The sequence below is a fragment of the Carettochelys insculpta genome, chromosome 22 (assembly GCF_033958435.1).
Source record: "Carettochelys insculpta isolate YL-2023 chromosome 22, ASM3395843v1, whole genome shotgun sequence".
NCBI lineage: Eukaryota > Metazoa > Chordata > Testudines > Carettochelyidae > Carettochelys > Carettochelys insculpta.
In genome coordinates this window covers 2781820-2796253 of record NC_134158.1, presented here as the reverse complement: position 1 = coordinate 2796253, position 14434 = coordinate 2781820, and the positions used below count along the sequence as shown (strand labels likewise).

Sequence of the window (14434 nt, the reverse complement as noted above, 5' to 3'; positions counted from 1 at the left end):
GGGCAGGGATCTCAGCTCCGACTGTGTCCCTGAGACACTTGAGAGGGGAAGAGGGAAATTTTGGTCCACGAGGAGCCCTGAGGTCAACCTCTCTGGCCTCACCCACCCATTTCTCTATGACCTCTCCTGTGGACTTTCTCTGGGTGACTCTGACGCTTGCTTCCGGTCTCAAACCCACGCAGCCCCCTGGAATATCGAATCACAGACAGTGTCCTGTAAGCAAGGTAGAGAGGCCAATCTCATTGTTCCTGGGATCATGCAGCCTTTTGCCACTGTTCCCTGGGATCCAGCAGAACCGTGGGGATCCTGGGTCAGACAGTGTCCCGGCATCCGCCCCGGCTCTGTCTGGACTCCGATCTGCATGCAGAGTTCCCTCCTGAGACTCGGAGGGTTGGGAATGTCCCAGTGCGTGCCCTGAAATTAACCTTTCTAGCTTGTCACCTTAGTTTCTGTGACCCTGGAGGACTCCTGTCTTCCTGCAGAATTTCTACACAGAATCACAGAATCACAGGGCTGGAAGGGACCTCAGGAGGTCAACTAGTCCAGCCCCCTGCCCAAAGCAGGATCAACCCCCACTAAGTCATCACAGCCAGGACCTTGTCCAGGTGGGACTTAAAAACCTCAAGGGATGGAGAATCCACCACCTCTCTAGGTAACTCATTCCAGTGCTTCACCACCCGCCTCAGGAAGTAGTTTTTCCTAATAGCCAGCCTACACCTCTCCCTCTTCAACTTCAGACCATTGCTCCTTGTTCTGCCATCTGACACCACTGAGAACAGTTTCTCACCCTCCTCTTTAGAGCTCCCCTTCAGGAAGTCGAAGGCTGCTATTAAATCACCCCTCAGTCTTCTCTTCTGTAAACTAAACAAGCCCAAATCCCTCAGCCTCTCCTCATAGGTCTTGTGCTCCAGCCCTTTAATAATTTTTTGTTGCCCTTTGCTGAACCTGCTCCAGCACATCCACATCCTTTTTATACTGGGGGGCCCAAAACCAGACACAATATTCCAGATGTGGCCTCACCGGTGCCAAACAGAGGGGAACAACTACTTCTACCCTGCAGTCTTTGGCTACGTCTACACGTAAACGCTACATCGAAATAGCTTATTTTGATGTAGTGACATCGAAATAGGCTATTTCGATGAATAACGTCTACACGTCCTCCAGGGCTGGCAACGTCAATGTTGAACATCGACGTTGGGCAGCACCACATCGAAATAGGCGCTGCGGGGGAACGTCTACACGCCAAAGTAGCACACATCGAAATAAGGGTGCCAGGCACAGCTGCAGACAGGGTCACAGGGCAGACTCAACAGCAAGCCGCTCCCTTAAAGGGCCCCTCCCAGACGCAGTTGCACTAAACAACACAAGATCCACAGAGCCAACAACTGGTTGCAGACCCTGTGCATGCAGCATGGATCCCCAGCTGCAGCAGCAGCAGCCAGAAGCCCTGGGCTGAGGGCTGCTGCACACGGTGACCATAGAGCCCCGCCGGGGCTGGAGAGAGAGCGTCTCTCAACCCCTCAGCTGATGGCCGCCATGGAGGACCCCGCAATTTCAATGTTGCGGGACGCGCAACGACTACACGGTCCCTACTTCGACGTTGAACGTCAAAGTAGGGCGCTATTCCCATCCCCTCATGGGGTTAGCGGCTTCGACGTCTCGCCGCTTAACATCGATGTTAACCTCGAAATAGCACCCAACACGTGTAGCCGTGACGGGCGCTATTTCGAAGTTAGTGCCGCTACTTCGAAGTAGCGTGCACGTGTAGACACGGCTTTTATGACCCTGTAGACTGGGCTGGGTCAGGTGTCTCTGGACTGTGAAGCCATAGAGATCAGGAAGTGATTGAAATGTAGGCAAGCTGAATAGTCCAAGGATTGACCAACTACTCTTTTTACTCTGCTCTATGGCCCCGGGGGCCTCTGGAAATCCAGGGTCAGACGGTGTCACTGAGATGGGGAGGGAACAGCCATGAAACATTTGGCTCTTTCGACACAGTCATCCTGGAAGTTTCTCATCTACCCCTCCCCCTCGCCGTCTTCTGCTGCTAATGAGTTTAATTAGGCTTGCATGAGGCTATGATAATGTCACATATTTTCATTGTACGCTGCAGTTAATTGGTCCGGTTGTGAAGGTGTAAGACCGCCCCTGTAAATACTGATGCATGAGACATGAATAAGACCCGGTGCGGTGCAGGAACCCATAGGTTAAAGCCCACAAGACTTTAGCTTGGCTGCTCTGGAGACACGTGCCACCAGAAGATGACCCGCTGACCCCGGATTATGGGCAAAGTGATAACATTGCCCCGAGTGCCCCAGAAGGTCAATATTAGATCAGAAAAATCCTGCCTCTGTCTCAGACGTGTCTCAACCCGGCGATAGGATTTGCGTGCGAAAGCCAAGGAGAATAAAGGGCACTTGCCCAGGTTGGAGGAAACAGGGCTCCTGGACATTTCGGGAGGCAATAGCAGCAAAGGGGGCAGAATGCAGGTGCGGACAGAATCACATCACCGCAACGGAGGGCCGAGAACGGGAAAGCAGAGCTCCTGCGGTGAGATGCCAGCAGGAACCATCCCTCTGCTGATTCTCCAGTCACGAGAAGGCTGGGGTCGGGAAAGGTTCGGGTGTGGGAGCTCCAGGGGGGATACAGGCTGTGGGGTGAGGCCAGGCTCGGGACAGGTTTAGGGGTGCAGGGGTGGGAGCTCTGGGTGGGAAAAGAGTCTGTGGGCAGGGCCAGACTCAGGAGAGGTGTGGGGGTGTGGGGGAGGGAGCTCTGGATGGGGATAGAGGCTGTGGGCAGGGCTGGGCTCGAGACAGGTTTGGGGGCTCAGGGGTGGGAGCTCCAGATGGGGATAGAGGCTGTGGGGCGGGGCCGGTGTTGCCTGGGCTTAGCTTATAGTATATGATTTAGGTGGATATTAGGAAGCCATGATAGTTTAGCTAATTGAGGCCTACAAGAATCTATGCTCATTTTCTTTCCTGTCAGCAGAAACGCAAGGGTCCTGCCCAGGAAGTAGGGCATGAGGGGGAAAAGCTTGGGCAAATTATTTTTAAGTAGGTTTAAGGTCAGGTTAGTAATGGTGCTCATTTCAGTCTGTGCCATCTAAAAAAACCCCACCTCTTACATAGCAAAATACGCCCAAACCGTCTTTCACTTACGGGAAAGACCAAAAGGTCATCCGATATATTCAGGTAAAAGGCTAAGATGGGGATTTCCCTTTAAACGCTGTTTTGAGAAAAACAGGATGAATAGAATTAGGTTGTGATACATACGGGGGTCTCCGCAGGCATTCAAGATTCGATTAGGTCAGACCCTAATTTAGTCAACATGAGGGAAAAGGGTATAAAACAATCCTTTGGGAGAACAGAAAGGCGCGTAACGAACGCCCAACGCGACGCGTGTGAAGCTGTGCCAGACGGATCCGCACCAACGGGGTGCCTATCACCCCAACTCTCTCTCTCTCCGTGTTATATTCTACTCTTGTTATGTCTTAGAACTCTTAGGTAACTTCTTTCTTCTCTGAACCACTGCAATAGCTCCCTTTTGACAGGTGGAAGCGAGCTGGTCTCTGCTTCTAAAGAGTTCAAAAGAAGTCAGTGAGTATTGCATCCTGTCTGCTAGACGGAGGATAAAACCATAAGATAAGATTAATCAGTAAAACAACAGGTATTGCTTAGTAATATTGTTAAGTAAGATCTCTGATTGTAATCTAAGTACTAACAGCGATATAGCTCTATGGTACTGTCTTGGCTAAATGCTGCATATGTATTATCGTACTATTAAATAAAGCATAGGTATTATTAAGATCATTGTCTGTGTTGCGACTGGGAATCCCAAAAACTCACCTCCGGCTTTGGCCTGTGGCTTTGCCTCAGATCTCACCGTTAACTCAGGGGAGGTGAGAACCTGTAATCTTCAACTTTAAACCAGATTGGCGAACCTTCCCAGATTTATATACCTACATATCGTGCTACCTTTCACCCGGGTCAACACCGGGCTTGGGACAGGTTTGGGGGTGCAGGGGTGGGAGCGCTGGGTGGGAATAGAGTCTGTAGGCAGGGCCAGACTCAGGACAGGTTTGGGGGTGTGGGGGTAGGAGCTCTGGCTGGAGATACAGGCTGTGGGGCAGGGCGACACCAGGCTTGGGAAAGGTTTTGGGGGTGTTCTCTGACCCTCTGTGTTCTCTGCCTCGTGGACAGGGCACCCGGACCCCTCCGAGCTCTCTCCCAGTGCACGAGGGAGGCAGGGCTGAGTGTTAAGGCTAAAAAGGTGGTTTGTACCCACTGCAGTCGGGTCAGAGCTCCAGTAACCACCCAACGCGAACAAGGGAGGGACCAGTGCAGAAGGAAAGGTGGAACCAACGTGCCAGGGACTCCTCCTCCTCCCAGCGCAGTGGGGCCGTTGCACAGACCAGCAATCCCTTGGGAGAGCAGCCGCTCCTCCCCTGCCAGCCACACTCCTGCCTGGGCTAGAGACAGAACCGGACCCAGGAGTCCGGGCTGCTCCTGGGAAACGGTTCCCCACAGCACAGCCCCCGAGCTCCAAGTCACAGGGCACCAGGACCCCTCGTTTCCCATTGATTTCCATGGGCAGAAGCCGGGAAGGGTGGCCCTGGGGCCTCCTGTGAGGAGGGAAGCACCTGCCTCAGCAGTCCAGCCTGGTGTAAATCAGGAGTGACCCCCGGCAGTCAGTGGGCTGGGCTCAGACTGCTCAGGCCCCTGGTGTAAATCAGGAGTGACCCCCGGCAGGCAGTGGGCTGGGCTCAGACTGCTCAGGCCCCTGGTGTAAATCAGGAGTGACCCCTGGCAGGCAGTGGGCTGGGCTCAGACTGCTCAGGCCCCTGGTGTAAATCAGGAGTGACCCCCAGCAGTCAGTAGGTCAGGCTCAGACTGCTCAGGCCCCTGGTGTAAATCAGGAGTGACCCCCAGCAGTCAGTAGGTCGGGCTCAGACTGCTCAGGCCCCTGGTGTAAATCAGGAGTGACCCCCGGCAGTCAGTAGGTCGGGCTCAGACTGCTCAGCCCCTGGTGTAAATCAGGAGTGACCCCTGGCAGGCAGTGGGCCGGGCTCAGACTGCTCAGGCCCCTGGCGTAAATCAGGAGTGACCCCCGGCAGTCAGTGGGCTGGGCTCAGACTGCTTAGGCCCCTGGCGTAAATCAGGAGTGACCCCCGGCAGTCGGTGGGCTGGGCTCAGACTGCTCAGGCCCCTGGTGTAAATCAGGAGTGACCCGCGGCAGTCAGTGGGCTGGGCTCAGACTGCTCAGGCCCCTGGCGTAAATCAGGAGTGACCCCTGGCAGGCAGTGGGCCGGGCTCAGACTGCTCAGGCCCCTGGCGTAAATCAGGAGTGACCCCCGGCAGTCAGTGGGCTGGGCTCAGACTGCTTAGGCCCCTGGCGTAAATCAGGAGTGACCCCCGGCAGTCAGTGGGCTGGGCTCAGACTGCTCAGGCCCCTGGTGTAAATCAGGAGTGACCCGCGGCAGTCAGTGGGCTGGGCTCAGACTGCTCAGGCCCCTGGCGTAAATCAGGAGTGACCCCTGGCAGGCAGTGGGCCGGGCTCAGACTGCTCAGGCCCCTGGCGTAAATCAGGAGTGACCCCTGGCAGGCAGTGGGCTGGGCTCAGACTGCTCAGGCCCCTGGTGTAAATCAGGAGTGACCCCCGGCAGTCAGTGGGCTGGGCTCAGACTGCTCAGGCCCCTGGCGTAAATCAGGAGTGACCCCCGGCAGTCAGTGGGCTGGGCTCAGACTGCTCAGGCCCCTGGTGTAAATCAGGAGTGACCCCTGGCAGTCAGTAGTCGGGGTCAGACTGCTCAGGCCCTGGCGGAAATCCCCACTGGAGCCAGTGGGGCAGCGCAGGGGGTGGGAGCAGCCTCTGGCTCTGCCGCTCCAGCGCTGGGGACCAGGTTAGAGGCCGGTGACGCTGCTGGAGGTGCTCAGCTGTGGCCGGGTGGGGCTGAGACAGGGGAGCTCTGGCCTGGGCCTGGGGCCGGAGTGTCGGACGCTCCAGGAAGGCCTGTGGCCGGTTTGGGCAGCGCCGTGCGCCAAGGCCGGATCGGCACTGGGGTGTGTCACTGGGGCGGGGATGCAGGGGGAGGAGGTGGTGGGTGACACATTCATACCGGTGACAGCCCCAGTGTGGAGCAGAGGTGCTGAATGAAAGGGTCTGAGCAGTGCCCCACCAGGCGGTGGGAGCGAGGCGGAGGGGGGCCCCGAGCAGTAGGGGCAAGGCTGACGGGGGGGGGGGGGGGTGCCAGACACCCGACCCCCACCCAGATCCCACTCGCCGGGAGCCCTGTCCCACACGCTGAACCCCGATTATGGCCGCACCCGAGATCCTGCGGGGGGGCACAAAATCCATTAACTCTGAAAAAGGTACTTTGGCCTGAGGCCTTGAACCTCCATCCTACGTCCCCAGCTGGCCACGTGGGGCTGGAGCGCCAGGGGAGTGAGGTGTCTCCTTGGGGACCACATCAATTCCCAAGTGACTTTGTGGGACAGAGGCCCCAGCCCAGAAAAGGTTCCCCTCCCCAGCTGTAAATCCAGACAACAGTGAAACTTTCTGTGTGCGACGAGTATTTTACTGGGTTCAGAAAGGGAGCCTGGCCAACGAGCCCCCATCTGGCCGCAGCATCAGAACATCCTGCAACCCCCGCACCACCACCCTGAGCCCATCACACGCCTGAGCCCCCAGCCCCCTCATCCCCCCACATCTCCAGACGCCCGCAGCAGCAGACGTCCCACTAACTAAAATCTGGGAGGTCAAGGGCCCATGGATGCGACTGTTAATCGCGTCAGCTACCAATTGGTCGTATACTTTCAGCCATGCAATGAGCATTCTCACCCCGCTCTTGGCTGACCACTGGTTCTAAGTTTGGATGGAGTTTGGCTCCTGGGTTTGAAAATTCACCCACCGCTGCCCTGGGGACGAACAGATTCATTGGGGCACAAGCTTTGTTGGGTAAAATCCCACCCCCTGGCTGATGGGCAAACTGCTTTGGCGGGAGTAGCCGTGTGGGCCGAGCTGGCGACGCCAGGGTTTCTGGCAGGGGCTTGGTCTTGGGTCGTGGTTTCTGTTGTGTGGGGTGTGGCTGCTGACGAGTGTTTATCCCTGGTGGGGGCTGTGTGTAGGTCAGGCCTGGCCTGTCTCCCAGCACCTGTGAGAGGGAGGGACCATGTCTCGGAGCAAGTGGGGACCTTTGATGGGCTGGTGGGACGTGAGCTGGGGCTGTACATGAAGATGGGGTGTTCTGTGAGTTTCCTTCTCAAGCCTGACCTGTAGTAGGCGACTTCTGGGCACAGGTCTGGTTCCGTCTGTCTGTGTCCTCTGTTTCCCAGCCGGGTGTTGCAGTTTTAACAAAGGCCAACAAAGACCCTGGGGGGGTGTTTGTCTCTGGCGGATTGGAGCCAAGGTGGGTGTATCTCAGGACTTGGCATTAGACAATGGACCATGTGACGTGTCCTGGCTGGAAGCTGGAAGCCCCTAGGAAAGTAACAGTGACGCAGGTGTTGCCCACAAAAGCTGATGCCCAAATAAATCCATTAGTCTGAGGTGCCTCGGACTCTTCCGTGTTTGTGTAGATACAGACTAACACAGCTCCTGCCTCCCCAGTCCCTGTTGCGTTAATCGGGGACTTCTAGACGAAGCCAGTCCTGGTGCTTGGCCCAGCGCTCACAGCAATGATCTGGGACTGGCTCCGTGGTTCCTCTAAGCCCAGACCGACGGCCACTGAACTCAGTTGCGTGGGAGGAATTTCCCAGCTGCCCCGCCCTCAGCAGCGGGAAACGTGGGCTCCCTCGTGCTGAGCTGCTCCAGACAATTCTTTCCCGGCGCTCGGCTGGGGGCTCTGGCCAAACACTCCTGCTCTGAGCGACCCCGTGTCTGGGCTGGGAGGGAATTTTCAAGGGGTTAGATGTGCAGAGCCCCAGGGGGTGGGGGGACGAGGCTGCCTCCGTCTGCAGCCTGGGGCAGGTCCCGGGCTGGGCCCAAGTCGTGTCAATGGGGGGATTCTCCATCCCTTGACATCGCTCAGCCGTGATGTGAGGGAGTCAGTAACTCAGCCAGGGGCAGTGGGACGGGGACAGGAGGGGCTGGGGGAGGTTCTGGGGCCTGCAAGGTGCAGGAGGTCAGACCAGATCCTCGTGATGGTCCTTTGTGCCCCTCAAGTCGGAGCCCAGGGGATCTGCCTTTCGGCTGCTATGGGACTCCTGGCCCCAGCTCCGATCCATGGCTCTGACAGCCGCCGCTCTGACTGCTGGGCATGACTGCTCCAGCGAGGCCACTGAGAGGGCTTTGCCTGGGGAGGGGCTGTTGTCATGGCAAGAGAAACCCTCCTTCTGGGTGGGTGGGCTGCATCCCAGCAAGGGGGCTCTGCGGGCACCGCTCTCTCCCCACAGGCCCTGGAGTGCAGCTGAACCCTCGGCTGTCAGGGAAAGTGTTCCAAGTCCTCCGGTTAGCAGGGAAAAGGCTAAAACGCGACTTGAGCGTGGGCTCAAGGCCCAGAAAGCAAAGTTCACAAAAAGACACAAATTCAATTATTGGTTTATTTCAATTTCAGCTCATTATTTTCAGCCAGTCCCACAATCGTTTCATTTGGCTCCTGACGTCGCTACACCTGCAGTGGGGGGAGATTTTGGCACGGAGGGAGCAGCTCTCAGAGGCCATGTTTCATGTTTGCTGTTCCAGGCAATGCAGGAGGAGGCAGAGGGACTGCGGAGTCAGCGGGAGGCTGGATAAATCTTGGCTGGTACCAGGGGGTGGCAGACACAGTGTTTTTTGTGACTGCTGAGTAGGAGGTTTTTTGATACACCAGTCTGTCCCCACAAGTCTCTGGCCACTCGCTGCTGGGGTGCTGAGGTGTGAGCCCTGCCGTGGCCCTGGGCGCTCCTGGCCAGGCCCTCCCTTTGCTCCTCCACTCTCCATCCAGGCAGATCTCTGAGTGGGGGTGGCCACCTTCCCTGAGAACCTCCCACCTCCTCCATGGAAGTGGTGGGAAAGGGGCTGCCAGGAACTCCTGGCCGTGTTGGCCCTCGGGGTCGTAGAAGAATCCCCGAGTGCAGCATTTCTCCCCCTGGGGGTCCCAGCCCAGAAGGGGGTGGCAAGGCGAGGGCAGGAGGGTCACTCGCAGGGGCACCAGACCTTTGAGCTTTCCCGGCCGTGGCCTCGTCTGCAGTCCCCAGGTCTCCGTCCAGGTGGAGTTTGGAAATCAGAAGAAATGTCGGTGACCTCTCCTGGCCTTCCCAGCCGGGTGGCTGGAGGGGCGGCTGCTCCCTGCCGCCCAGCCTGGTCAGCAGCAGCGCAGACGGAAGGGCAGCAACGCCATCGCTGGCTGCGCTGCCTTCTGCGCTGCTGCTGCTGCTGGCACTGACTTCTCAGCTGGGCTCCCGCTCGCTCTCACACCCAGCTGGGAAGGGAGATGCCACCAGCAGCGGCACAGGGGGGAAGGGTGGCAATGCCAAGCTACACCCCCTCCCTTCTCACAGTCGGGCCACTGGGTCCGGCCGGCACCTGGCTCTGAGGGGACGGCAGCTTCTCCCGCCACAAAGCCTGGGGGCTCTGAACTTCCCTCTGGCACAGCCTGGCTTGGGGCAGGGCAGCCTAGTGAGGGGAGGCCATAACTCACCCCTTTTCTCAGGGCAGTGCAGCCCAATGGCCAGAGTCAGCACCTTGCCCCTTCTCCCAGGGCAGTGCGGCCCAATGGCCGGAGTCAGCACCTTGCCCCTTCTCCCAGGGCAGTGCGGCCCAATGGCTACAGGCAGTAGCTGGCCCTGACTCACGGAGCTGTGCAGGTCCCTGTCCAGTGACAGGACATGGGGGGGGCAGTTCCATCCCCCACAGGGGCAGCACCTCCCTCTCCACGGGGGCCCGGTCCAGTCTTCAGGTCGTGGCTGGGGGTCCAGACCCGGCGTCGCCGACCTGGCGCCAGGCTGAGCCGGGGGAGCTGGCGCGTCCCCGTGGCCGGGCTCCTCCTGTCCCAAGAGAGCCAGGGCCTGTCGGACGCGGTGCCCCAGGCCCCGGGGGGTCAGTGGGAGCCGGGCCTTGGGAGGGACGCGGAGCCCTCCCTAGTGCCCCCAGGGCCAGATCCCTCCCACCTCTCAGTGCAGCAGCTGCTGCCCCCACCCCCAGCTGTTCCCCTGCAGCGTCCGGCTGCCCCAGGGCCCTGGCTGGGGCTCGGTTCCCAGTGGGCTGCAGCCCTGGCCCCACAGAAGAGCCGGCGCCTTGGTGCCTGGGGAGGGGCTGGTCCCACATGGAGCGGGGGTGGGGGAGAGACAGACTCACCCTCCCAGGGGCCAGTGCCAGAGGCTCTGGCACATTGCGACGGGGCTCCCATCGCCCGGGGGGGACAGGCTCAGGGGGGTCATTTCTGCAGGTCCCCGGCCTGGCGCCTGGCGCTGGCGCTGCTCTAGGGCCCGTTGCCCAGCGTGTCCTTTACCTCTGGGGCAGCAGCAGTGGGTGGAGGGGTCAGTCCCCTCCCTGGCTGGCGGCCGGTGTCCTCGGCTGGGCCCCAAGCTCCCTCGCTGGGGACCGTGCTGAGCTGGGATGGAAGGGGGGAGACGGGGCCCCATCAGCATCCTGCTGCCAGGAGCCTCCTCCCCACGCCCCTCTGCTGGAGCCACTGGGGAGAGGAGCCAGACGAGACCCCAAGTTCCTGTCCTGGTGTCCATCTGGGGCTCTGCACGCAGGTTCCCCCTCGGGGCCGGCCCGAGGCCAGACCAGGCCGTGCAGAGCCTGCAAAGGAAGGGCAGGCGGGTCACAGCCGGGAAACTGGGGAACCTCCTCCCTGCCCATCGCCACCCCCACCCCGGCACAGCTGGTGTCCTGCCCCCAGCCAGCCCCTTGGGACACAGGGACAGACAGGGTCCAGGGCTCCCCAACCAGCCACAGCCCAACCACCGCTCATGGGCACCGTCAGGCAAGTGTGTGAGCAGCCCTGGCCCCTTAGCGAGTCTCAGGAACGGCGCCGAGACAGGAACTGCCGAGAATCAGGTCCACCCCCTCCCCACCCCCGCCATCCTCTCACCCCCCACCATTCCTGCTGGCCTTGACCAACCCTAAATGGTATATTTTAATCATAGAATCACAGAACAATAGAGCTGGAAGAGACCTAAAAAAGCCATCGAGTCCAGCCCCTTGCCCTAGGCAGGGCCAAACCCATCAGATCAGCCCAGCCAGGGCTGTGTCGAGGCGAGACTGAAACACCTCCAGGGACGGAGACTCCACTACTCCCCTGGGTGGACCATCCCAGTGCTTCACCACCCTCCTAGGGAAAAAGTTCTTCCTAATGTTCAACCTGGACCTTCCCAGCCGCAACTTGAGACCATCGTTCCGTGTTCTGCCATCGGTGACCACTGTGAACAGCCTCTCTCCAGCCTCTTTGCAGCCTCCCTTCAGTAAGTCAAAGGCTGTTATCAAGTCCCCCCTCAGTCTTCTCTTCTGCAGACTAAACAGTCCCAATTCCCTCAACCTTTCTTCATAGGTCATACGCTCCAGCCCCCGAATTATTTCGGGGGCCCTCCACTGGACTCTCTCCAGCGTGTCCACATCCTTCCTATAACTGGGGGCCCAGAACTGGCCACAGTCCTCCAGATGCGGCCTCACCAAAGCCGAATACAACTTTGCATTCCGATGTATCTTGGTATCACCCTGTGTCACCCGGTATCTTTTTAATCAGCCACAGACTTCCATATTCCTCTTTAGATGGGTTATTTTATATACTACTTTCTACCTCCCCACTACCCTTCACACTGGTTATTTTGTGTGAGCCTGTAACACTTGTGCTGTCTGTGGGAAGGGGTGTGTGTGAGAGCCACCTGGCAGTGTGAATGTAGACGCTTAGAGTTACTCTCTGGAGCCGCCTGTCTGGACAACAGACATGGGGGCTGAACAATAAGAACTGGACTCTACAGCAGTGACCCACCCGGAGAGGAAGATTAAGTCCCATCCATAGGCGATGAGTCACACAGAAACCTGGGCAGTGGGAAGGGATCAAACCCACCTGCCGTTGCCTGGTGACTCACAGTGCCTGGGGCCGTGGGACAGGACCAGAAGGGTGGACTAAAAGCTATAAAAGCCGTGTGCCCCACGACAGGGCTGGGTTCCTCTTCTCACCTCCTCAGCGTCGGAGCAACAGAACTCAGCTCCCCGCCCACCTCTAATCCCTCTGGCCAACGGATTAGAGTGAGCGGCAACCCTTAGTAACTGTGAGCAACCACAAGACAATGTGTGTGTGCGCGTGTGTGCATCCCGCTGAGTGAACTATAGATATTCTATGCATATAATATAATGGTCCTGAATGCTCAATAAATGCAGCACTCTTGCCTCGTCCCTTTAAAAGATCCCCTGTACTTCTTGTAAGTATGACAGCCTGGGACTGATCGATCTGGTCTGTGAATCACAGAACAATAGAACTGGAAGGGACCTTGAGAAAACATCAAGTCCAGCCCCCGGTGCTCACGCCAGGACCCAGCACCAGCTGCTAGAGCATCCCTGACCGCATCCCTGACCCTAGGCGGTAAATTCCAGTGTTCAACACCCTCAGAAGTTGGGAAGTTTTTCTTCATGTCCAAGCTACACTTCCTTGCTGCAGTTTAAGCCCATTGCTCCTTGTCCTGTCCTCAGAGGCCAAGGGAACATTTCCCCCCTCCTCCTTGTAACCCTCTTTTAGGTACTTGAAAAACACTATCATGGATAGTGGATGAAAGACTGGATATCAGTAAACCGTGCACCCTTGTAGCCAAGAAGGCTAACGGCACACTGGGGTGCATTAGGAGGAGCATTTCGAGCAGATCTAGAGAAGTAGTTATTCCTCTTTATTCGGCACTGGTGAGGCCACATCTGGAATATTGTGTCCGGTTTTGGGCCCCCCAGTATAAAAAGGATGTGGATTTGCTGGAGCAGGTTCAGCGAAGGGCAACAAAAATGATTGAGGGGCTGAAGCACAAGACCTATGAGGAGAGGCTGAGGGATTTGGGCTTGTTTAGTTTACAGAAGAGAAGACTTAGAGGTGATTTAATAGCAGCCTTCAACTTCCTGAAGGGGAGCTCCAAAGAGGAGGGTGAGAAACTGTTCTCAGAGGTGTCAGATGGCAGAACAAGGAGCAATGGCCTGAAGTTGAAGAGGGAGAGGTGTAGGTTAGATATTAGGAAAAACTGCTTCCCCAGGCGGGTGGCGAAGCACTGGAATGTGTTGCCTAGAGAGGTGGTGGATTCTCCATCCCTTGAGGTTTTTAAGTCCCACCTGGACAAGGTCCTGGCTGGGATGATTTAGTGGGGGTTGAACCTGCTTGAAGCAGGGGGCTGGACTCGATGACCTCCTGAGGTCCCTTCCAGCTCTGTGATTCTGTGATGTCCCCTCTCAGCCTTCTCTTTTCTAAACTAAACAAGCCCAGTTCTTTGAGCTTCACTCAGAGCTCATGTTCTCTAGACCTTCCTCGACAGGCACTTCCCATTTTCTGGGTGTGTGAAGCTGATTGTTCCTTCCTAAGGGGAGCACTTTGCATTTGTCTTTCTTCAGATTCATCCTGTTTACCTCAGACCATTTCTCCAGTTTCTCCAGATCTTTTCGAATTCTGACTCTGTCCTCCCAGCGTGGGATCATCTGCAGATGTAATACACCCCCTCTCTGTGCCAATATCTATATAGTTGATGAAGACATTGAACAGAACCGGTCCCAGAACGGACCCTGCAAAGCCCCTCATGTTGGGCCCTTTCAGCAGGGCTGGGAACCATTAATAGCGACTCCCTGAGAAGGGTTCAAAAGGACGTGAGTATCCTGTCAGCCACCACCGCTCGGCCAGTCAGTGGCGAGACTCTGGCAGGCCGGGGGCTCTCAGCAGACGTCCCAGAAGACAGCCCAGGTCACCTCCAGCTTCCAGCGCTCTGCCAGCCCCAGCTCTGTGTCAGCCTCCCGCTGCCCCACTCTTCCGACACGCACCCACCCTGCTTGGTGGGGCGGGGGCCGGGAAAGGGGGGAAGACGCAGGAGAAGGCGAGAGCGAAGGAGGGAAAGGGGCAAAGGGTAACCAGACTGAACCGGCTCCAAACCTCTCTCAGGCTCTGACCGTTTCACCGCACCCAACACCCCCGGCCGCAGGGAAGGGGAAAACGCCAACGAGGCTCCTCCTGCCCCTGCCCATTGGTCCCAGTTCTCCGTCCGCCCCCGCAGGGACCCTGGGAAGGTACCACGTTGCTGCCAAGCCGCGGGAATCTCTGAGCTTGTCCCGGCCTCGCGCCTCTGTCCTGACTGGCCATTGTCAGGGTCTCTCTGTGAGGTCATCGCTGTCCTCCAATCGGCCGAGGTCCTGCAACAGGCCTTTGTGATGTCACTGCCACCCCAACCCTCCCCTGCAGGGCTGGTGTCCTGGCCCTGGCCAGCCCCTCTGAGATGTTTGAGGGGTTCCCCTGGGGCGCCCCACTGAACGGCAGCTGGTGTGGGGCCGAGCT

At 58.0% G+C, this 14434-nt stretch overlaps 1 protein-coding gene across 1 annotated transcript in view; it reads left to right on the top strand.

The window, feature by feature from the left end:
• The window catches only part of LOC142024616 (uncharacterized), a 72517-nt gene that overhangs the window by 18711 nt on the left and 39372 nt on the right, over positions 1–14434 (top strand). The window contains 1 exon segment of the mRNA XM_075016753.1: positions 1–374. Coding sequence (XP_074872854.1) covers positions 1–374 — 374 coding nt within the window.